General features: G+C 42.2%; 1 protein-coding gene across 4 annotated transcripts in view; it reads left to right on the top strand.

Moving 5' to 3' along the window:
• Window positions 1-25,541, top strand: part of Pcgf5 (polycomb group ring finger 5) — a 106,623-nt gene that overhangs the window by 59,153 nt on the left and 21,929 nt on the right. For 2 of the 4 annotated variants that reach the window (XM_057778163.1, XM_057778166.1), the window contains exons 2-3: window positions 8,310-8,593; window positions 24,177-24,273. In XM_057778163.1, coding sequence (XP_057634146.1) covers window positions 8,482-8,593; window positions 24,177-24,273 — 209 coding nt within the window. In that variant the 5' untranslated portion in view covers window positions 8,310-8,481. Of the gene's footprint in view, window positions 1-6,196; window positions 6,345-6,559; window positions 6,751-8,309; window positions 8,594-24,176; window positions 24,274-25,541 lie in introns of those variants that run through there. The other 2 variants (XM_057778164.1, XM_057778165.1) reach the window with 2 other exon arrangements.

The following is a 25,541-nucleotide window of genomic DNA, read 5'->3' as shown; positions in this document are numbered from 1 at the left end:
CCTCCCCGCTGTGGAGGTCACTTCCTGTTGAGGTGAGTGAAGACTCACCACAGCACAGCTGCTTGCATAGGTCAGTGTGCGTGCTAAGTAGAAACTTTTAAAATAAAAAGTAAATGAGAACAGAACTGGTCTCTTGCCACTAATCTGTTCTTTAATTCTAACCCCCAGCTACCGATAGAAATCAAAACTTTTCCTGGAACTTACCCTTATGGTATTTGGTTTTCCACGTTGCTGGAGTTTACTGTGTCTCCTCACTTCGAATACTCTGCCTGGAGATTTGGGGGATTATTCTTAGTTTCTGTCTTCAAATCTCCTGCACATTTATAGCCCCAAGACTTTAACCTCCTGCCGTTTCATGAAGATGATTTGAAATGTCACAGTCCTGATGATTGGAGAAACTCAGTTTCCCTTACAGTTCGAAACTATTTAAATTCTCTTCTTGGAGTGTTTTGCCTGCACGTATACCCGTGCCCCACATACATGCAGTGCTGTGAGTGCTAGAAGAGGGTATAGGATCCCCTAGACTAAAGTTACAGACAGTCGCGAGCCACTAGTTGGAATCCCAGTTGGGAACTGAACCCAGGTCTCCTGGAAGAGCAGCCAGTGTTCTTCTCCGCTGAACCATCTCTCCAGCCCCTCAGTTCTGTTCTTTAGTCTTTGGGAATTCTCTGAACTTGCTCCATCCAGGCATTAACATGAGAGTAAAGAAAAATAGGTTCCCCACCACCACCACCACCACATACACACACACACACACACATACACACACATACACACACACACACACATACTTTGGAAAGAGAAGAAAATGTTGACTGTTCATCTGAGCATAGTACATTCAAGTGCTTTAAAATACTGGGCCAGGGAGCTGGCTGCATGGCTAACCTAGCTGCCGTGCAAGCATGGGAACCTGAGTTGGGGCACCGTCACCCATGCAAAAGCCAGGTTTTGTTAGGGCAGGGAGGACAGAGAAGGGTGGATCCCCAGAGCTCACTGACTAGCTAGTGTAGCCAATTGACGTGATTCGGGTTCAGTGAGAGTTGCTGTCTCAGAAAGATAAGGTGAGGAGGGATTGAAGAGAATGATGCCAACATGAAGGCACCCTCACATACATACCCAGGTACACACAACAAAAAAGAAAATGTGTTTACTGTTTGGGACTGGGACTCAGTCTTGTCTCTGGCATTTCTCTGCTTGTTTGTAGTGTACTGTTTGTAGTTTCTCCTTCTAACTTTTCCATTTGTTCCTCAGATCCTAGCCTTTGGGACTGTGCCTTGCTGGCCTTTCTCACAGGCAGGGTGGGCACACGGGACTGATCTCTTGACCCCTACATAATGTGACTCCCTTCTCCTGGCGTTCTTACCATTTGGTCATGTTCTGTTTAACACCGTTAACAAAACTGGTGTATTTCTATATAATTCGGTCTTGTGGCTAAGTCTTCACTCCCTGGTGTGATTTTAATTAACTGTCCTAGAAGTCAGGGATTATACCTTTATCATACTCTGTTAAGATTCGCCCTAGAAGAAATCAAAAAAATAAAAAAATAAAGTAGAGACTCCATCCTCAGATGTAGCTATTTGGGTTTTGGTTGTTGTTTGTTTTGTTCTGTGTCTAATAAACATTTCTTTGAGTGCTGATTGCTGTCACCTGCATCAGGGTTGGATCGACCAGGGCAAATACACTGGGCTCATCTTCTAGTTCAGACTACTAAATAAATTGGATAATTCAAGTCAGAAGGATAGGTGAATTGAAAGAATAAGAATGTGGTACTTAGGGCTGAGACGATGACCTGGCAGGTAAAGCACGTGCCAGATAGGCATGGGGCTCAGAGTTCAGATCCTGTATCTGCATACATCCTGGGTAGTTCTCATTTGTAATGCTGATGCTTAGACAAAGACAGACAGATGGTCCATCCATTGTATCAGCAATCTCTAAATTCCTTTAGAAATACGGCTCAATGAATATGGTGGAAAGTGATGAAGGAACATACCTGGTATCAGCTTTGGGCCTCCACATGCATGCACATACTTCTACACCTGTACCCACACAGGTTAAAAATGTGCACACCACAGACCCATGCAAAAAAAGAGAAAAAAAGGGGTTGCCATGTAAATGTATGTGTGGTCTGTGTCTGTAGAGAAGGCTCCTCGGAGCTTTGGATATCTCCAGGAGACCTCCTGTGGAATAAGTAGATACCTAAGAAATACAAAAGCCTTGTTCAGACTTTACAGGGGTAGGATGGAACAAAGGAATTAGATTAGAGTACCAAACTGTAAGAAAGCCATTTAGCTATCCAGAAGTCAAAGAGGTTCATCGAGGCTTGGATCCTGGAAGTCAAGAGGGGCTGTGGAGGTGACAGGAATCTGGGGTGACCTTACCAACAAGTGTTTTGGAGTTTGCTTAATAACTCGAGGCTTTTTTTAAGGTGGGGGCACGATGTGGTACCCTATTGTTAGGAGTCCTGTGGCTTTGATGAGGGCCACAGAGTAGCAGCTCTATGTCCACTGATTCATAGTCTGGTGGGATGAAGGGAAGATGGTAGTGACCTGGGCAAGCAGGAGTAGGGATTCAAGAGACGGGGCAGAGAGTCCTTGGCAGTCGTGGAAACTGGCACCGTGAGAAAAGGAGACATGGTCAAGGATGGTGAAGGACTATGCCTTCGTTCAGCATCCTGCCCCCCTCCCCCCCCCCCCCCCCGCTCTCCATCACCAATTTTAGGCAGTCATTGGTTTTGAGCTATAATATTTATGGTCATAACACAAAGGCACTTGGGTCCAATAGAATGCTTCCATTAAATTTTAATATTTTCAACATTCTTTATAGAAAGACATTTAGATTACAGAAGGTGGCTTATATATTAAAGATACCTGTTAAAAAGCCTATATTGAGGTACATAAAACAATTTTTTTTTTTTTTTTTTTTTTTTTGGTTTTTCGAGACAGGGTTTCTCTGTAGCTTTGGAGCCTGTCCTGGAACTAGCTCTGTAGACCCGGCTGGTCTCGAACTCACAGAGATCCGCCTGCCTCTGCCTCCCAAGTGCTGGGATTAAAGGCGTGCGCCACCACTGCCCGGCTCATAAAATAATTTTTAAAATGAAAAGACTTTTTGTTTTTATCTAAGTTATTCTATTTACCAATAAACACTCAGGAGTCAGATATTGGGGTGAAAAACCTATTAACTCAGAAAGGCTGACCTATTAACAACCAGCTGACCTTCCTTTTTGGCTGGAGACCCAGCAAGAAAGCTTCTCTCTATCTACCTCAAACCAAAAGGGCCTTTGTACCTCCATGTCCCTCCCTACTCCTTTCCTGTGTTCATATCCCTGCTCCTCCATATTCTCTGTGGCTAATTCCTGTCAACTAGTCGTTAGCTCGTCCCCTAATTCTAGGTTAATTTTATTAACACAGTGTTGGGGTTTCACAATGCAATCAAATATCCCGCAACAGGCCATCATTTAATTCATTTAATTCTCGGGAATATATCTCCTTAGTTTTCAAAAAAGTTATACCACTAAAATCAGCTGATACTAACTTACTAATTAATTAGTGGTGAAAATAGTTGCCGCTACTTGCTTTCCCCTCCCACATTTTGGACTTGTTTCTACGTTATTCTGCTTACTATATATCCCATAACTTCTTGTACTTGGGAATTTCTAAAGGGTATAAATAAAACTGAACTGACATTTTTGTTTTGTACTTGGCGCAACCCAAATCAACTGTGATTGTGGATTTGCTCTTTCTCTGGCGCTGGTCTTGTGTCTGTAAAATGAAGTCAGAAGTAGGAACCGCGTGTGTGTGTTGTTTCTTTATTCTGTTTTGGGGTGAGAGAATCAAGGTGGTTGCTAAGAAAAGAGAATAAATCACAAAATGACCTCCATGGATCATTTCGAATGCTTAGTCGTCAAGGAGTGGCAGTGTTTGAGGATTAGAAAGATTAAGTGCTATGGCCTTGCTGCTGGAGGGCTGGAGGAAGTACCTTACTGGGGAGGAAGGTTTCAAAAACACTTGCCAGGCCCATTCTCTCTCTTAACCTATAGGGATCTGGATATAGCTCTTAGCTATGACTACAGCACCCCACTTGCCTGCCACCACGCTCCCTCACGCTCCCTGCCACCATGCTGTTCACCATGATGACGATGGACTAAATCTCTGAGGCGTTAAGCAGACCCCTAGTTAAATGTTTTCCCCTGTGTTGCTGCGGTCATGATTTCTCTTCACAGCAGTATAACAATGACTAAGACACTCTCCCCCAACCCATCTCTCAGCCCCACCATCATACTCGCTGTGTCCATCTCCAGGGACTGCCCGCGACATAAGTATGGGCCCTTCCTCTCTGCTTGAATCCATGATCAAGATCATTTCTGAAAATACTGGGTAGATAACTTATTGATCACCAATTGCATTTCCCTTGAGTTTCACAGACTGTTACTTCTGGAAAACAAAAGACATTTAAAATAATTTCAGACACAAGCTGCAACAGTATTGGGCCATTTTATATATGCTACAAATGTGCGCAACAGGGTCTTCCATGTAATATTTTAGTAGAATCTTCCAGTGCATATTTTAAATAGACTGGAAATAGGTTGGCTTTTCCCATTTGGATATGTTCCGTCTGAAAGACGACATGGCTTGTTTTCTTTTGCTTACTGTAATTGCTGTGTCTTGTGGAAGCCATCCTATCCTGGAATCATAGTTTTGCAAAAGAGTCTTTAAGAAGATTATAAAGAAATCACTTAAAGCTCTCTCAGAAGATGTATTCTTTCGGTGGCAGAATTCAACTGAGTTTGTTGTACTTTCATCCAGTTTATCTAAGTTTAGTCGTAATGTGGATGGTTTTTAAAGTTTCTTGTTCTACTTGGTGCATTTTAAGTTTGAGATGTGTCTCCGGAAGCCTGTGTGCCTGGCTTTGTTGGTTTGGTCCTCTGGCCATCTCCAGAACTCTGTCTCTAGCCAGAGGTGTTGCCTGTCTGTCTCCAGGGGATAATGCAAATGCTCCGCATTCCCTGTGAATTCTTTAGCCACCTTTGCTCTGGCTTTCACAAAAGAGGTGATGGAATTGCAACTTTTTTTCTTTCCTTTTTGGTGTGTGAGATAGAAGGTTGCCTTCGTAGTTTGCTCTTTGGAAAATGCTCCTTTTATGTTTGGTCAGTAAGTGAAGGCTACCTTGGTTTGCCTAGGATCCTAGGAGTCCTGGAGTAAAGTCGCCTAAGGTGTGAAGGACCGGCTCTAGCTCATGCTTAGCACAGTTGTAGTAGCAGGAATTTGAGTTTGGCAAAAGCAGTGGAAAAGGATCGCATGAGTACAGGACGCCTTTCAAGGAATCTTTCTTTTTCTTTGGTGAATGGTGTCTTGGAAATCTCAAAGTCCACTAAGAAAGAGCACTGGGGGCAGGGGTTTTTTGTTTTGAACCTTGCAAACAGTCATCATTTTTTAGCACTTACCGTCCTCATGACAAATTTCCAGTCTACCTGTGTTTGCCAGTGAGGATGACTGCTGGACCCATCTTATTGTAGCAAGTTCAAATAGTGATTTCTAAATAAGGTTCATAGCAAGGTATGTCTTCATCTCCACCACACCCCCGTGGATCCAGTTATTTTTTGATATCTTAAATTATATTTATTTCTATGGATGTATGCGGGTGCACTTGTGCCACATCACCCTTGTGGAGGTCAGTGGACAACTTGCAGGAGTCGTTCTGTTCGTTCTCATCTCCCTCCGTGGAGTACTGGGGACTGAACTCAAGTGTTCAGGCGTGGCAGCAAGGGCTTTTACCGGCTGAGCCATCTCACTGACCCCAAGGAGAAAATTTAGTGGGGTGACGCAGTCTCAACACTGACCGTTGCTTTTGAACCCGCCAGGGAAAAAAAAACAACGTACTGGTCATTGTTATAATGAAAACAACCGGGAGATGGGCGTCGAGGATAAGAAGAACAGAGATTAAAATTTGGCCACAACTACGTGTCGTCGCACAGGAGCGACAGGGGTGGGGGGCAGGGCAAGCAGGGTGGCCCAGGCGCCTAGGAGGAGCACCGGCGAGCCGGCGGGGAGGGGCGGGGCCCACGAGGAAGGGCGTGGGGACGGGGCGTGGCCGGCGGGCGGGCGGCTCTGGCGGTTGGAGGTGGGTGGAGCTGCCCTTGGAGGCGGCACCGGCTTGGCCCCGAGGCTCGCCGCGCCCTATCGCGCCAGAGCCGAGTGGCCCTGTGGAGCCCGCGCGCTCCCGCCTGCTGGGGGAGGGCGGACAGGGCGCGGGGACCAGACAGGCCGCGGCGGGCGCTGTTTCTCTTTCGCTTTCCCGGGCTCGGAGGCGGGCGCGCCGGCGGGCTGAGGAGCGGCGGCGGCCGCTGGGTAGGTACGCGCGGGGGTGGCCCGGCCGCGCGCCAAGTTTGCGCCGGCGACCGCGGCGTCCCAGACACCTGCCGCGCCGGGCGCTGGAGCCCGAGCTGCTCGGGGGCGGGGCGGGCGTGCGGGGCTCGGGCTCTGCGCTCGGGGGCGGCCCGGCCGGCCCGCGGCTACTTGTCCTGTCCCGCGGTCTCGGCGCGAGTGGCCCCGGCGCCCCGGCAGAGCACCTGCTAAGCGGCGGGAGGGCTTGAACCTCCGGGACCCGCGCCTCCCGACGCGGAAAAGTTGCCTCGGGCCGCCTGTGCGACACCGCAAGCCCTAGCTTCCTTTCGGCGTCTGGGTGACAAGGCTCTGGGCTTGGGATCCGGAGGAACTGCGTTTCCCACAGGTTTGCTGCGAGCGGAGCGCACGAGTAAGTCCTGGGAGTAAGGGCAAGCAGAGAGAAGGAGCGGAGACCCAGGCTAGGATGTTAATGCTTTCCTGAAGGTCACGAAGGGCTAAGGCCAGAATCCTGAGATTGCAATTAATTAAATTACACCTTCTGTCATATCCTTAACACCATTTCCCCGGAGGGATAGACGCTTAGAGTCTCTGTCTTGGACGTTCACAGTGGGTGTGTGCTGGTGGAATGATTCCTTCTAGACCTTTCCAGTTATTTTATCCTTGCTTATGAGCTAACAGCCAAGATAGGAGAAAAGTTCCCGTCCGGAAAATGAACTTAGTGAAATCAACATCTTCATTGGCGTTATTTTCTAAGGGCATCTTTCTTGTAAGGAACTTGCAAAACTTTTAAAATAAACTAAGTAACATAAAGTTGCAAGAAAAATTAATGTCATATCTCACTGTAAAACGCCATTCTAGATAGCTGGAGCTCTTAGCGTTATTTTACAATTAAAAGCAACAAAATAAACAGCCCCCTGAGACTTAAAGAAAGTGCATTCCCTAGGTTATATATCTATTAAGGGTGACTGGTTTCTATTGACACTTTCTGATAGAGATAAAGAATAAGTGTTGGTAGCCTAGCATGCACATTGCCTCAATTTGCTCCCTGTCACAGCGAAATCTGGGAGTGGCAAACACCTGTAATGCCAGCACTCTGAAGTCATTGAGCCAGGAGGATCAGAAGTTCCAGGTCATCCCATCAGGGTTCTAGGCCAGCCTGGGCCATATGAAAATCAATCCTGGGGAAAACAAGAATAAATGAATGAATGAATAATAGTTGTAAACCATAATGAAAGAAAAGTGTAACCAGGGAGAAGTAAGCCTTAGAGATTACGCTGGACAGCATTGGAGTGGAAGTCTCGGGCTAAGTAGGATGCAGCTGTCAAAAGGAAAGGCATGTTGGATGGAAGCTACATCCCTACAGAGCCCATGATGGAGAGGAGTGATTGTGTCAGTCTACCTGAAGGGTTGAAGGCAAGGGTACCGTCAACCAGAAGTGTGGTTACCTCTCATGGGACAGACTAAAAAGCAGACTTGTCTGTTAGTAAGAGGAAGCACTGTCGTTTTCTGAGAAGCTCTAATGTAATGGATAGAACACAGCTGGTAGCAGAATAGAAGGTGGCCTGGCCGGAGGGCATCTATTTGGAATGGACATCAACTTGATTTGACTGTTCACTAGTTGGAGAGTGCCAAGTATACAGGGAGTTTTGGTAGGTGGGTCAGTGATTTTAGTTTTGAGTCTTTGTGCCTTGCGTGGTAGAAGCTCCTGGGAGACAGTAAAATGCAGTACTGTTGAGGAGTGCTGTTAACTGGACTAAGTAGCTTTTGGTGCTGTGAGTGGAGGTGATAGTTGAGCTTCAGAACTGGGTGAGTTTGTTACTCTCAGTTAACTTATAATAGATTTACAGGTTAATAGTACAATAAAGGTTGTGTTCTGCTCTCCAAATTTAGACCCTGCAAACTTACTGACCCTGATATTAAACATAGTCCAAGGAATTTGATGCCTTCTCTCTATGGTTTTGGAAACAGATATGAAAAGGCAGCCCTGCCAGGAGGAGTGATGGTCAGTGACCCTGTGCAGGCTGCATGTTCATGCTCATGCCTCAGGACGCCTACAAGAACATTGTGCCAGCTACTGGACCAGCTTTGCATCCACTTAGTGCCCCTCTTTGCCTGAACTGCTAACGCCGACAAACCACGAATGGCTACCCAAAGGAAACACTTGGTGAAAGATTTCAATCCTTACATCACCTGCTACATCTGTAAAGGCTATCTGATCAAGCCCACAACAGTGACAGAATGCCTCCATACATGTACGTATTTGTGTCATCTGCTCATCAAGATTTATTTCTGTTTGTTCCTTTAAAACTGCTGTGCTTTGTTTTTGTCTGGATTTTAAGTTTTACAAGGCAGTCTCAGAATTATTTCCAAGTTAACTTTCCGAATCTTTGTCACTGGGATGTCATGAGTGTGTTTTCCTTTCAGTTGAATCCTAACGGACTATAAAATGTTCTAAAAGGGCTTTAAGTAACTATGAATTTGCAAAAAGTGAACTAGTTCATGTCTTTTTAAATGACCCTGAAGAAGGTAGAGCTTGCGTATGGTCATACCATTGTCAGCATTTCCTGAGAAGCTAGTAGGAATGCAGCTTGTCCACAGACCCACTTCCTGAGGGGTCCTGTGCACAGCACCTGTCTTTTAGGGAGTTGACTTGTTAATTCTGAAACTTGTCAAGTTTGAGACTGTTGAAGTAGCACCATAGCTGAAGAGTTTCTAAGATTTCATTGTCTCCTGCCTTATCAAAGGGAAGGAGACATTTTTATAATCACTTGTGTGAGTATACATGTCTGTGCTTTCTGCTAGTACGATTTTATTTCAGTGAAACTAATTCCAGTAGACTTGCTTTACTGTTGGTCAGACGTTGTAAACTCCATGCTGTATGCACCTAAATCATTACAGCTTTTCTGGTATCTTGAAGCGGTTTGCAGAAGGTATAGCGGAGAGAGTATTCGGAGTCTCCACATTTTATGTACGTGAAAAGTACGTTTCACTGACTGTCTCACAGCTACCACTGTGGTGGACCCGAATTCGACCCCAAAGCCTTGTCAGTTTCTCATGTAGCAGCACGGCCTTTTGTCAAAGCTTCCTTTGAGCTCCTCTCCCCTGCTGAGCAGATAGAATTCATACTCATGGTTTCAAACAGATGAGCCAGATACAGTCACCTGGAAAGTAAAATGATATATTTTATGTTCCATATAATTTAATCATAATTTAATTTTAAAAACAGAATTTTATTGAATGCTGCTTGAACATACTGATACTTGCGGGGTCTTGCGATCAGGTCTGGTCACATATACTGTGGAAAAGCTGTCATGGTTTTGATGGATATTCCTCTGGGATAGTAATTGGCTCATGCCATTCAATTAGCAGTTAACTATGAAATGCCTTCTGTGGTTAATTTGCCCTTGCCTTGTATTTAATTTGAAAAGTTAATAATTAATTGTTATTGAAAACATTTATTGATTATCTACTATATGTCAGGTACAGTTCTAAATACAGATGATACAAGAGTGCTCAAAATAAAATATCTGATCAGGAATTTACATCCGAGGAAGGGAAACTTAATGAGTTGTAAAATATTTGACGGTGAAGGCATGAAAGGGAACAGATTTAGATAAGAGTGGGGTTATTTTATGCGATGCAGTGTCACCTCTGTGCCATTTTAACAGAAACTTTAGGGGATTGAGCTACCTCGAGGAATATGGGAAGAACCTTCTAGACAGAGGGAATAGCAAATAAGTTCAGAGAGTATGTTTGACAGGTTCAAGGAACACCAGATCAGTTAAGGTTCCACCTGCACAGGTGCACACAGCGCCACCTATAAGACAGACTTCAAACCAAGATAGTAAGATTTGGGATGGGGTGGTGAAGAGTGGTTGAACTGTGGATGTTTGGGGAGAAGAGACAGTTAAGGCGTACACATTGGCGTGGGCAGTCAGGCACATTTATTTCCTGTTCTATCTGTACGTACCTGAATAAGGCTCACAATCTGTTTTGTTTCACCAGTCCTAACACTTGTGTGTTGTTTTTGGATTTGGATCTCTCTAGCAAAAATGGCCAACTATGAGAGATAAGATAAAAGCACAAATCTCCCAATTTCTGTCTTCTACAAATTTTATGTCCCTGAAACAAATTTTGAAAGAAAATCCCAAATTAGTGTCTCTTTTTTGAAGAAAACCAAAAGATTGTAGAAGTATACATAACTAGTTATAAGCAAAAATTATTTTTAAAATCTTTTCCTGATCAACCATGAACTTCTAGTTAGATGCTTGAAATAGCATTTTAACATTTATTTTAACATTGGAGCATACACTGTTAAAATACATTATAAAGAAATATTTTCCATAAAAAGATTTGCTGAAATTTTCCCTTTTTGCCATTTTTTATTTAAAATTTTTTATACAGTGTAGTCTGAGTACATGTCCCCCTCCCGAACTTCTCCTCTCACCTGCCTACCTACCCAGCTCCATGCTCTTGCTTTCTCTTTTTAAAAAATAAACCACAAAAAACCCCAAGAAACTCACCCGTGTATGCACATTTGCGCACACACACACACACACAAGATAACCTACAAAAATGCAAACTCGGAAACCAGAATACACAAGTAAAAGGCCAGTGAGATGAAAAGAGCCCAACAGAGCAGTACGAGACGCCGTAGGAGGCTGCTTGTTTGTTCCCGGCCGCCCAGAACCGAAATACAGTCACACAAAAACTATATTATTTAAATCACTGCTTGGCCAATTACTTTAGTGTATTGCTAGCTCTTACATCTTTGGTTAACTCATTTTTATTATTTTATATTTTACCACAAGACTCCAGCTGGTATCTTGCGTCTTTCCTCTCTGGCGGCTACATGGTGTTTCACTGACTCTGCCTACTCTCTCTATATACATATATATATGTATCTCTTCCAGTCTGGCTGTATTTTGTTAAGCCATTGGCCAAAAACAGCTCCTTTATTAATCAATAAAAGCAATGCATATACAGAAGGACTTCCCACGCCAATGAGACAGAAAGTCTACAAAGATACCATGGACTTTATTTTGTGTTGACCATCTGCTGTTACTCCTGGGCATGGGGCCTACTCTGAAGTGCGGATAATATAGCCAGTGGATCTATTGCAGATAGCTTCTTGGTTAGGGCTGGGAACTTGTGTCCACTTCCCCCTCTCAGTGAGGGCCTCATCTGACGTGAACCTATACAGGTCTCACAGTCTGTGAGTTCATATGTGTATCAGTGTCCTGTGCATGTTCTCAGCAATCCCTGAGGTCATATGTGTATCAGTCCTGTTGTGTCTGGGGACAGTTTCCATAGAGTCCTCCATCACCTCTGGCTTTTCCAGTCTTTTCACATAGGTCTCTGAGCTGTGGGGGGAGGGATTGATGAAGACATCCCCTTTAGGATTGAGTGTTCCGAAATTTCTTACCCCATGCACACTGTTCAGTTGTGGGTCTCTGTTGCCATCCACTGCAAGAAGAAGCTTTGTTGGTGATGGCTGATTGAGGTACTGATCGATTGGTATAAAAGAATATCATGTGGAGTTCTTGCTGTGTTCCTTTAGCAGAACAAGAGTGTTTGGTTTGCCCCTAGGCTCGGCTTCCTGTGTTCAGTGAGGTATGTAAGTGTTGTCTTCAGCAATAGGCCCTTACTGTCAGTTTGTGGAGAGCAGCCAGTCGCCTTGGCAATAGCTTGTTGAAATAGTAGTTGAAAGCTTACAGAGGTAAATAACAAGCCATACAGATCATTCCGGTATAAACAGTGAGGGCCTGGCACCTTCACTGAGAGTTGAAGTGGTAGAATTTTGATGAGAATACAGTGGTAGCGAGAATGTGGACTTTATCATCCACAGGGATCCTGAAGAAAATAGTGGGGTCGGGTATTCAGCCTGGTGCCTGAGAGAGATCTGGGGATTCTATAGCACATAGCTTGGGACTTATTAATGACTGTGTCCTGTTTCTGTGCCCTGTATATTTTTATATTGAACCTTTAGAGAAAATAATCCCACTTGCAAAGCATTCCTTATTTGTGTTGCCAGCATAAGTAGTGTCATTGAGCAGCATCGCTAGACTTCCATGGAGTCTGTTGATGGACGGTCATATTCTGGGTCTGGGTCTTCTGTCAGGGTTGTTCACATATGGTAATGTAGGACGATACAGTTGTACAGTGATTTGAATGGCTATAAAGCTGAGTAAAGCAGCGAAGTGGGAAAGACAGGAATTGAGAAAGATTAAGGGACACAGTAATACCGTGTAGTTTTAGGTGTTGACTTAACTTCCTATGAAGAGTGTCTGCACAAGACTGCAGTGGAATGAGAAGTTAGTAAAAGTAAGTGAGCACTTCTCCTTGCTGTCAGTCAAGTGGGAAATACCCGCGTGAAGTAGGCTGGTGAGCAAAGCCAGACGTGGGGTCTGTACCCCCCAACCCCCACCCCGGGCTAGCCAATCAAGTTGGAGAAGAGTGAGGGAGTTTAAAAAACAAAAAAATGAAACAAACAAACAAAAAAAATGGTATGGAATAAGCACAGTGAAGATAATGGACATGATAGAATCACAAGTGTGGCCAAGATATTAGAGCAGAGTGGACTTAGAGAATTCTAACATCTCTGAGGCCTTAGGCCTTTTCAGGGAGGGCCAGATGCCCTTGGGCCTGCTGCAGCAGAGGACCAGAGGGTTCTTCTCTGTGGTGCTTTGACTGAGCAAATACCTCAGCCTCCTCTCAACTTACTGTCCACCTATATTTTACCTCCCTCCTTTCTCATATCCCCGCCCCCCACCCTTGGTGGTGGGGGTAGGGGTTTTTGTTTTATTTGGTGTTTTGATTTTTTTAAAGGTGGTTTCTTTATGTAACCTTGTAGGCAAGACTGACCTTAAACAGAGATCTGCCTGCCTTTGCCTCCTGAGTACTGGAATAAAAGGTGTGTGCCGCCACACTAGTGTTTTTAATTGAAACAGAACTACGTCATTTCCTCCTTCCCTTTTCTCCCTCCAGGTACTGCAGTTGCTGCCAGGTACCCTTCCTTCAACCCCTTCCATGCCCCCTCTGCTCTCCAGTTGATAGCATCTCTTTTCTTTGATTATTGCTACATATATACATATATACACACATATGTATGCATAAGTAAATGCAACCTGCTGAGTCTGTTTTTGTTGTTTGCGTGTCTATGGTTTGAGGGATGACCACTCTGCATTGGGCAACCTATAAGAGGGCTCATCTCTAGGAGAGGCTGATTCTGCCAGCAGTCATTAGTTGCTGTAGTTCTTTGTCTAGTACTGGGAGCACATTGAAATTTTCCCCATTCCACTTTGATACGTACATTGATATTGTCATTTTTTCCATCTTCTTTATGTAGCCATTTCTAGAGAGATTGCTTCACAGCAGCATTCCTGTATTCTGGCTCTTACAGTCTTTCCAACCCTTCTGTAATGTTCCCTGAGCCACAGACACAGAAGCTATGATAGCTATGTATTCCCCATGATGCACTGATCTCTGCATTGCGTCCATTTGTGGCTTTCTGTGATAATCTCCATTTGGTATTGTAGCACAAATTCTAATTGTTCTTAATAAAAACCCAGAGCCAGGTATTAGGGGGTTAAAACAGAGAGATCAGAGAAACAATGCAACCAGCCACTAGAGAGACCTTTTACCTCTACCAAATCCTCAGACCAAAAGGGCAATTCTGTCCTCAGACTGTATTCTCTGACTGCATCCTCAGACTGTATCTGAACTGTCTCCTCCTGTTTATATTCCTCTCTCCACCCAGCCATATTCCTTCCTGTCTTCACCTCCCAAGTCTTGGGATTAAAAGCGTGAGCCTCTAGTGACCTAACTCTGCACTCTGATCTTCGGGAAAGCTTTGTTAAAACACAAACAAAATATCACTGGATGGTATAAGGACAGACTTCTTTGATGAGGGCTGATAACTACACTTATCTGTGGGTCTAAGGATAACATTTAGAATGTAATAAGAAATTATACTGATCTAGCAAAATAGCTGTAGTAGATTCTTTTCCAGTGACCCTGAGCCACTATTTCCAGAAAGCTGAGTAGGTAGGTGTTCAGGAGCAGGCATGGTTCCCCTCCTCCCGGCATTGAGTGGGCCTTTGATCCAGTTAGACAGCTGTTGGTTGGTTCTCTTCTCTTTACCCTTAACAAAGCTGTCACAGCATCCCAGTCTGTTTAGTTCCACCCCTGCTACTGTTGTCACTCAAGTCCTCCTTCCATCTCACAGACCACTGTAGCATATTCTTAACCAGGATCAGGGCGGCTGCTTAAAGAGGTAAGGTCTGTCTCTGTTACTTTTCATCTTGACCAAAAAATGTCTCAGTGCTGTGCTGCTGCCTCCAGAATGAATTAAAGCTATTTGCCTGTGTTTTGTTTCCCCCTGCCTATCCTTCTCTACTACATCACACACAGAGGGGAGACACTTGGTTCAGGTACCTACTTCCTTGTATGAACTTCCTTTGCTCTGTTCTCTGCCAGTAGTTATCAATCCTTTAACTAAAGACTCGGTTCCTCTGAGTTCTATCTAATACGTGCCTCTCTCCTTCTACACAGATGGAGGCTAAGTGTCTACTTCATATCTGGTGAGTGTAATATGAGCTTAAATGCACAGTTAGTGATTGATCACTACGTTTCTCCTTTCAGTGATTCAAATGCAGTGCTAGCTAACTTGAAAGACATGCACACAATGTTGGTTAAGAGTTATGAGTTTTAAAAAAACTATACTACAACCACCTAAGGCAGGCCTCTGTGAGTATTAGAGAAAGAGATGTACTCTAGAGTAGGAACTAATGTCTGATGGTCTTAGACCATGGCTATCCTGCCTTACAACAGGCCCCAAGAAATGTGTGGAAATTGCCTAGGATGTATATACTAATGATTGTGTACATTGTCAACTTAAAATAAAAGACTTGTCACTTAAATCAAGGATGAAGGCGCTTCATTCTAAAAGGTCAGATGTGATAAATGAAGTGTGCATTTTTTCTTAACCCTTTCTAGACCAAGGTTCCTGTAGGAATCTTCTAGTTCTTCCCTTGGAGAGAAAATGTGTTCAAAGGCATGAAATTCTGTGGTACAAAAAAAAATCTGTGGAACATAATTTCTTCTTTCTGCCTTTTCAGAATTTATGGCAGCAATCCCTTGCAACAAAACACTGTTGTATTAATTTTTAGCTTACCCACAGAAGGCGGGCTCACTAAAAGATGCAGTTGATGTAGCTATAAAGAACTTGGTGATTTTTATATTACATTAATAATGGAAGAATCAACAGGTTAAGGTGCCTGACACCAAGCCTGAGTTAAATGCCAGAGAGAAAGTGTAAGAGAATGCCAGAGTAGCTTAATCATGATGGCAAATTTTAATTAGTCATTGATTTTTGTTTTAAAGATTTACTTTTTTAATTTTATACATGTGTCTGGGTTTTTGCACACGAGTGTAGATACCCACAGAAGCCATAGGACGGTATCAGGTCCCATGGAGCTGGAGTTGCAGATGATTGTGAGCTGCCCAGCATGAAAGTCGGTAACCAGACTCAGGTCCTCTGTAACTGTGTAAGATTATCACACACTCATAAGTGATGAGCCATCTCTCCAGCCCCTACTTATTGTTTTTGAATCATTACCATATGACTACTCAGTTAAGGTGTAGGGCTGATATTTAAGCTAAAACTTTACACCCCACAGTCTTGCTTTTTCAAGTGCAGTCTCCAGGCGTTCAGCAACCATGAGCAACAGTGTCACCTGGGAACTCATTAGCAGTGCAAATTCTTGGACTTCACTCTAGACCTGTGGAATCAGAACCTCTGGGGATAAGGCAGAAATCTGTACTAACAACCCCTCTAGGTGAGTCTGGTTGTACTAGAGGCTCACGGCATCACTTTGGACCAGAGCATTGTCATTCTAGCATTTCTTAATTAGACAGTTTACAGTTTAATCATACCATGATTAAAGTAAATGCTAATAAAGTCGTAGCTGTTGTTTATTGAATGTTTATCACGGGGAGTTCAGCTTTCTTTTCATTGTCTTATTTAATCTAATCCAGACCCCTTCTAGCTGGACAGTGTTGATCACTCAGCAGGTGTTCATTGGCACTTACATATGCCAGGCATTATTATTACCACAGGAAACAGAAACAAATATGACAAGCCCAACCCATGACCTCCTAGAACCTATGTTCTAATAGGGTAGATAGACAACAGACAGGATTCTGTGTGTGACATGCTTTAGGGAAGCAGAGAAAAGTCTTGATTGTTGCTGTTCATCAGAGACCAAAGACTAGGAAGGCATGTGCTACAGGAAGGCTTTAGGGAAGTTTTGGATTCTTCTCACAGGTAAGAGGCCTGAGAAATAAGAAACACCCAGTAAATAACAGAGCTGGGTCCTCAGGTTTGCTGTCTGACCTAGGCACATTGCAGATACATTATGACATTTCCCTAACTTTCTTCTTTCTTTGTCCACTTATCTCTATTCTTAATATTTTATTAAGTAACATTAATTACATATGAGAGAAAAATATGATTTTATGAGGTATTACTAGGTAATCTCAAAGGGTATGAATCTACTATTAGTTCTTAATTGAAAGTCCTAATGAAAAGAAGACATTTTTGGTGAAAGTTCTGATGTTTTTTAATACAGTTTTTAATTTGGGAGTGAAATCCATTTTTATTTAGAAAAACAAAATATCCACATTGAAATTACATTACTGGTAGATGCACATACAATATCATAGGTTGTATGAATGCATAGGAATAAAGACATTATACTGGTGTTAAAGCTTTAGGTAACATCTTGGCACTCATTAATAAAAGTGATTACGGTGTTCATTTTGATGGTTGTTAGAAGTGAGAATAGTTACTGTTTTTAAGCAGTCTAGATATTAGCTGTTAATTATGCTAAATATGAGTTACGTTAAGCTTATGGATCTTTTTTATTTTGAAGCTGTGAGATAGCGAGGAATAAACTGCTGAGCAAAGCATCACTGTAGGAGACACAGATAAACTAAGGAATAGCAAAAATCTAAAAAGTGAAATTGTCTTGTATATTGATGTCTGATAGTAAAGATGGGCCAGAATGAATTAGAACTGATAGCAATGTTGGACTAAGGTTCAAGTATGTAACAGAAAGTCGTCAGTGCTAGAGATAATGGTAAATAAACAATATTAATTGAGAACCCAACACAAAGGCTGAATGTAAACTGAACAGCTGCAGTCTAACATTGTAGAAAAATGATTTCTGTTGGATACTTTGAAGAATCTTCACAGTTGCTTTGTTTTATACATACTGATTTTCAACACACTGTTGTATAAAAGAAGTTAAGTGCATAAACAAAACTTCCTTAGAATACTGCCGACTGAGAGAAAATGATTCTTGTTCCATATTAGTTATGGCAGAAAGAGTGCATTTTGTTTGTTGCTGGAAACTCTGAATCCCTTCTTCATTTGATGGGATTCAAATGAAGCTTCTTTCTGACTTGACTACAGTGATAGTTGTAGGCCTGGAATCTGGACTCCCTTCACTGTCCTGACCCATACGGCTTCCTTTTGTCTGCACATATTTATTGAGCCTGTTCTTGTTCAGATTCTGGTTCAGGTACTTGGCGGTAGAATATACAATAAGTAAATCATAGTGCATGTTAGAAGGCTATCACTATATGCTATAGACAAAGGGAAGGTCAAACAGGGCAAGGGGAATTTAACAATCAAAAAGGTAATACAATTTATAAAAGTCTGTATCTAGGAAAAGCTTCATTAAGACTTCATTAAGTGATATTTGAACTTGTGGTAAAGAAGCTAGTCTGTGAGATATCAGAGAGGAATACCAAGATCAAAGACTTGAAGGTATGAGTGTGGCATGTTAAAGTGTCAGTACAGCTAGACTTCAGCGAGAGGATGAAAGTTCAGAGATGAGGTAGGGATAGGCGTGGGCCACAGGTTCTGCACATTTAAAAGGATTTGGGTGACTTTTGTGTTGTTTCTTCTGAGGGAAATGAAGGCCCATTTCATGAATTGTTTTGAGTGAAGGAATAATACAAACTGGTTTATAGTTAAAAGAATCACCTAGCCGGGCGGTGGTGGCGCACGCCTTTAATCCCAGCACTTGGGAGGCAGAGGCAGGCGGATCTCTGTGAGTTCGAGACCAGCTTGGTCTACAAGAGCTAGTGCCAGGACAGGCTCCAAAACCACAGAGAAACCCTGTCTCGAAAAACCAAAAAAAAAAAAAAGAATCACCTAGATTACTCTATTGAAAATAGAAATGTCAGGATCTTACTGCAGTATTTCAGGAAAAAGATTGTGATGGCTTGCACCACGGTGGTGATACTGGTAAATGTCAGGTTCTGAATATTCTCTGAAGGTAGATCCATGTTTGTTTGTTTGTTTTAACAACATGTCAAGAGCAAATTTTTTTTTAAATTTATTTATTTTATATATATATAGTATTCTGGGCACCAGATCTCATTATAGATGGGTGTAAACCATCATGTGGTTGCTGGGAATTGAACTCAGGACCTCCGGAACAGCAGTCAGTTCTCTTAACCTCTGAGCCACCTCTCCAGCCCAATCCATGCTTGTTGATGAAGACCATCAGTATATAGAACATACTTAAACAATGAAACCATGAAGAAAGTGAATATGGATTACAGAGTAGAGTACCAAAGGGGGCTTAATCCAGGAGGAAGTAAATAGGAGCCAAGAGGTAGGAGGACTCTGAGTGTTAGGAACAGGAAATGAGCTGAGTTGCATGGGTTGGGTAAGTTAGTAAGATTTGGCTGTAAGGATCCTCTTAAGATCAGTTTCAGTGGATGGAAGAAGAGAAAATACGAGTGCATTTGGGAAGACAGCAAACTTTTAATTTCCTAGTTTGACCATTGTACTGAATGACAAATTTAACCTTCTTTTGTGAGAGTGGAAATTAAAGTTGAGGCCTCACAAATGTTAGGCACAAAATCTACAACTGAGATAAATCCAAGCTCTGTGCTTAACCTTGATAAAGGTTTAGATGGGATGAAAAAATAAGTTTTGAGAGAGAGTGTGTGTATAGATATCAATTTCTGGTTTTGTTGTGAAGGAGAACGAAGCAAAGGGGAGATAGCTGGCAAGGTATATAGTCAACAAAAGTATATTTTACCCTAAGGAAATGGCATGCCTGTGTACTAGTAAGAATCCTTAGTAGGAATTTACATGTGCAGTGACAGGGCTGAAGTTAGAGATACGCCACGCATGTTGTGGAAGCAGGTCCGGGCACAGCAGAGCTGCTAGGGGAAGAGTGTGTGTGTTGGTACAAGTTCCCTTTGGTTCTGTTATTGCTTTTGTTTTTTCAGTAAAATGGGTTGTGAGTTATTTGGTGGAGAGGGAGAAGGGTTCGAAAGGGTCTGGGGAGACACACTGGCAAGGAGTGTAGTGAACTTGGTAAGCATGGCGTGCGACTGCCTGGCAGATGAAAACCCTACTTCGTTAGGTTCATGGTCATAAACTGAGGGTGAGAGATCCATCAGCATGGTTTCATGGTTTTCTTCCACAATTCCCAGCTATAATCTTGTACAGTCAGACTATGTAGGATTTGAATATAATCAAGATTCTGGCTTAAGCCGGGCGGTGGTGGGGCACGCCTTTAATCCCAGCACTTGGGAGGCAGAGGCAGGCGGATCTCTGTGAGTTAGAGACCAGCCTGGTCTACAGAGCTAGTTCCAGGACAGGCTCCAAAAACCACAGAGAAACCCTGTCTCGAAAAAGCAAAAAAAAAAAAAAAAAAAAAAAAAAAAAAGATTCTGGCTTAATTGAGCTAGTTAGTCAGTGTTTTATTATAATGAAACACCTAAGGTAGAAAGGAAGTTTGTTTAGCTCACAATTTGAGAGATTCGGAGTATAAAATCTAGGAGTCTATTTAGTGTGGACTCTGATGATTGCTGCAGGTGGCATCACACTGTGGTCTAAGCATTTACAGGTACAAAAAGTCAAATCTCAAATTAGGAAGCAGAGGGAGGGAGGAGGGACCAGCTGGCACTTGTTTTATCAACTCTCTGGTGTAATGGCTTGAGCTACCTTCCTTTCAAAAGCAGTACCTCCAGAGTGCAGAGACCTTGTTCTGGACCCCATCTTTAAAGGGTGCATCACCTCCTGCATTGTAACATTAGGGGCCAAGCTTCCAACACATAGACTCTTAGAAAGCAGACCTCATCCAAACCATAGCAGAGAAGTAGAGGAGTCGAAGTGTGTGTGTGTGTGTGTGTGTGTGTGTATACAATTTTGATTGTGACACTGCAGCATCCAGGAGCTCTGCCTGACTCTTCCCACGTGCAGTCCCTCTGTCTGCCTTCCAAAGCTCAGAAGGATGCCCTTCCTACTTACTCAGTGTAAGGTTTCCCACATCGTGCATAAAGCATAGTCTCTGTCCTGAATCTGTTCAGAACCTTTCTCTTACTGCCTGTTTCTTTGTCCCGGTGGAAAAGGCATTCTAGGAAAGCAGGGAGGACAAACAAAATCTATTCTGATACACACCCTGCTGTTGTTATCACTGTGTTTTGAGGCAGCTACAAGTAATAGCATAGGCAAAGTAAAGATGTGGGTTAGTTCCTTACATTAGTAAGACTAAAAGTTCATGGAAGCAAATTGAAACTGTTGGGGAACTTTAAAATTGTGTTAGTTACACATGTAGGAATATGTGTTAGGAAAAGCAAGAAACATAACTCTACTGTGTATAATCATAGCCTACTCACAACCTATTAGATAAAGTCCTCAATACAAAATGTTGTCCACAGTGACCTGTAAGATGAAGGTTCTAGTTCAGTAGTGGGAGACTTGACCTCCAGCACTCGAAAAAAAAAAATGACACAAGCCAGACATGGTTGTACGTGCCTTTAATCCCAGCCAGCAGGTCTCTGAGTTAGAGACCAGCTCCCTGCCGGCCAGAACTGCATAGGGAGACTCTGTTTTGCTTCTTTGGTTTTGGTTGGTTTTTGTTCTTTTTATAGAATTGCACATAAGGTGATATACTCAAAGGAGGGAAAATGATTTCAAGTTGGTAGATAAGACCAATACAGCTAGATGCTTTTAACAAAAATCAAGCCTTGGACAGTTTAATAAGTAAAGTGTTACTAATAGGTGGCAATGCTAAAAATACGAGAGAAAAGCTGATTATTATTTTACAGTCAGTAATGTCAGAATTAGTGCTCAGGAAGAGAAATCCGAATTACCTTGTGTTATCAAAGCTGGGAAACTTGGGCTCTGTGATAGAGAAGAAATGTGGGTAAGTTGTGCATCCAAGGTAGGCCAACAGTTATCTTGTACCTGTTGTGCAGAGGTCCCTCAAAACCATGAAAATAAGGAAGTGAGGTAGTTCTTAGATAATTCAGCTGTAAAATCAGTGTTCAGTAGTGCATCAAAGTGGGTTTCTTCAAAATGACTATGAATTAACTCTAGCCCAGGGCACTACTGGATCATACTGAACAGGAAGTTAACGAAAAATATCTAGTGGAGAAGTGTTAGTTGGTCTTGGACAAGAACATACTCTACCCCACCTTGCCCCAGAAAAAAGAAGTGTCCTACATGAGAAGATAGTTTTCATGCAGGTGAAGCAATCAACGTGTCTTAAACTTCATATCAGAGTTCCAGAGTGTCCTCAGAGTAGAAATGGGTACAGGATATTAACCACAAAGTGATGGGCATTCCAATTCCAATAGAATCCCTGTCTGTTAAGGTAGATATATCAAATCGGTTATGGTCTGATGGTATTCAATACTTTATGTTGATTCTCCATGTTCTGACTGTAGGCTCACCCAGTAATCTGATTTGCGGAAAGAGCTCACATTTACCAAGAGCTTACACGCTACCAGACACTATAAAACAGTAATTACATTTGGTTCCCATAACAACTAAGTAAGCTAGATACCTTTTTAAAACTCTCTTACACTCAGGTGCAGAATAAATCATCTACCTAATGGCAGGAGTGAGTGGGGTTCAGGTAAGACCCTTTAGTCCTGTTTCTTATCTGTCTCTTTCTCCACTTAAATTTCAGTTATCCAGTGATAACTCTGGGAAAGAGTACATACCAGGAATTGTCTAAAGGAATCCTGTCTCTGTTTTCACAAATCAGCCCTCTGAGACATTATTTTGACTTTTGAACAAACATTTGAAAACTCCTTTGGAATCTAGGTGTGGTGGTGTTTACATGTAATCCAGCAGGAGGATCAAGAATAATGAATTCATAGCCTGGGCTCCATGAGGCCCTGTATCAAACAAACAAAATATATGCATTCTTTAGGTGTCAGGATATCTTGAAGAACAAGACAGATACTTCTGTATTATTTTACATTGGGCTAACTTTTTATCTTAATTTTTAAACATGTTTTCTGATGTCTTTCATCTAGATTTCAGGAGAATTATAGTGAAGAGGTTACTATCCTTGACTGTTGGAAAAAGAGAAAGATAGTATGGAACTTAAGTGCCTTTATCAAACAACACAGAAAGATCTGTTAAGATGTCACCTTCTTGGGAGGCCCACCCTGATCATTGCATCTAAACAACTGCCAGACATTGGGGCTCTGCCTCTCCTTCTTAAGGGCAGGGAAGATAAGACTACCACGTCATTAACTGAAATTTGCATGCCTTTCTAAGCATAATACACACTCTTTAAGGATGGGGACTTCATGTCATTTATTCCTGCAGTGTCAGCTCCCAGTATAATACCTGATACTCAGTTTATTGAATAAATGAAAAATTAAATGAAATAAGTGATGTTATTTCCCATATATACTAAGTAATTTTAAAATTAAGTGCCTGGCGGAATTCCCCCTGTTGTTCCTCTAGTCAGTGTGTGATATGCTTGAGTTTGCAGACCTAATCTCAATGGTAGGAATCTTGGTGTTTGCTCTTGACCAGTCATTTAGATAAACTTCACTTCTGTCAGAGCAGTGGGCTCTAAGGGGAGGGGACAGAGTAGCATGGAGGGCAATTGTAAAACAAAGGAAGGGTAGCAGTTCTATACCCTGAGAAAATTTGATATAATATAGAAAAATAATCTGGGAAAGGGAATTATTGGGATAGGAATTGGATTGCAAGTTGCTCAAATTTGTTTAAGGACACCTTTGGACAAAATAGTTGGCTTACTAGGTAACAGAAGCGTAGGTAAAAGATAAAAGGAACTCATGGCCACAGAGATCAGTACTGTTGAGAGGAAGTGTGAGTTGTGTTGCCATCCTTCATTTAGAATATTTATTTAGAATTCTAATTACTCTTGTCCATTTCTCAGCCATTATTCCGGTTCACCTCTTCTGCCTGTATGTTAACATGACAGCCGTTTCCTATACTGTGTGCTTTGTGACATCATGGCATCTGTGAGCCCAAACTCATCCTACTCTGCAAGGCCAGAAATTCTGTCGTAACTGCTGCTTTGTCCAGGAACCACCCTGTTGGTGTAATTGATCCGAGCATGTTGAAGGCTCTCCAGTGTTTTGGTTTTCCCAGGGCCCAGGGCCTCACAGACATGATGTTCTTTACCACCGAATTACATGTCCACCTCTCGAGTCTTACTAAGAACCGTTTATATTACAATCAAAGAAACTTTTAGCAAAAGAAATAAACACAAAAGCAGTAATTTTTACTTGTCTCTGTCTTACTTCTTTAAATGAGGACTCTTTTTATGTAAAATATACTAGTTTTTTAATGGGCTATGACTAGAGTGTATTTAGTTTTTAAATATATTAATAGCCACAATAAAAGTAAATTGGAATTGTCTTGATATTGTGGGCAGTGGGCTTTGATTTCAGTTAGACTTTATTTCAGTTGGGTGTAATTTTAGAAGTTCATAGAGTTTAATTTTAACCTACTGTCTTCTCTCTTCTTAGTCTGTAAGACCTGTATTGTCCAGCACTTTGAAGACAGCAATGATTGTCCGAGGTGTGGCAACCAAGTTCATGAAACAAATCCATTAGAAATGTTGAGGTAAAGAATATATTTTATAATTTGTCTGATTTTAATTAATTGTGCATATCTGTGATCTTTATCATTTATTATGCTGTTTGAGCATAAGATAAGTCAGGCATTTAAAACATTTTACATCGTTTTTAAATCTTTTAATAAAAGTTTGAAATAAGGTTACATAATATTTAGGAAATGTATCTGCAATTACAATGACTATTTTCTTGGACTTTTCAGAGTGACTTCAGTTATTTTCAGATGCAGGTGAACTAGGTTGGATAAATGTATTGGTTTAGGAAAGAAATGGTAAGGAAAAAAAGTGTGCTGGGAGAAAAGAGATTGACAGGTGATAGTACCTAAGAAAGGAGGGATGATGTGAGGTCGTCAAGAAAGGATATGTGGAAGACAGATGAGATGTAGCTGCGAGTAAGTCTCATTGAAAAGTGTGTGAATTAAGTGGAAAAAGAACAGAATCAGTCCTTTTGCTTTGAGCCTATGTGGGAGTGTTGTAGTGTCATTTAAAACCTTAAGGAAGTGAGGTAGCTAAGGGGTGTTCTGTGTTGGGGTTTGGTAAGAGATTTTAACATTCTTGGGTTAAAGGAGGTGGATGAATAATTGAGCATCTGTTGGAAATACAGACTAGACTTAAGGTGTGAGCCAAACAACTACCCACCTGTTAGTTTCAGGCCACAACAATCTGTGAGGACTCTGGAAATATGGCCCCATGGAAAAACTGCAGGAAGGAAGATTGTAGAAGACTGCCTGCTCATTTCCCGATGCTCATACCTGAATAATCACACAGAAACTGTAATAATTACAGCACTGCTTAGCTTATTAACTCAGGCTTCTTATTAAGTAACTCTTACATCTTAGATTAACCCATTTCTATTAATCTATGTATTGCCATGACGCTGTTGGTAAAGGTTCCGGGGGTGTCTGTCTCCCTGACTCTGCCTACTCTCTCTCTATATCTCTTCCAGCCTGACTATATTCTGCTAAGCCATTGGCCAAAACATTAAATTCATTAGCCAATAAAAACAACACATATACAGAAGGACTTTCACATCAGAAGGTGGCATGTGGAGAGCAACAGGGAATTCTCAGCTCCAGGTATCTCTGGGTGCTGCTTCCGGTGGATTTGACCAACCTCCCGTCAGATACATGTGCAAGGAAATTTGCTTCTGTACTGAGCATTCAGTTGTCATTATCCCCAAACAATAAAATTAACTAATGCATTCACATTTTATTACTATGTGCACATTACAGCTTGTTTGAAGCTATAGAAAGATGTG

The sequence above is a fragment of the Chionomys nivalis genome, chromosome 8 (assembly GCF_950005125.1).
Source record: "Chionomys nivalis chromosome 8, mChiNiv1.1, whole genome shotgun sequence".
In the NCBI taxonomy this organism is placed as follows: domain Eukaryota; kingdom Metazoa; phylum Chordata; class Mammalia; order Rodentia; family Cricetidae; genus Chionomys; species Chionomys nivalis.
The sequence above is the reverse complement of the archived record's forward strand: the minus strand, read 5'-3'. Positions and strand labels throughout refer to the sequence as shown.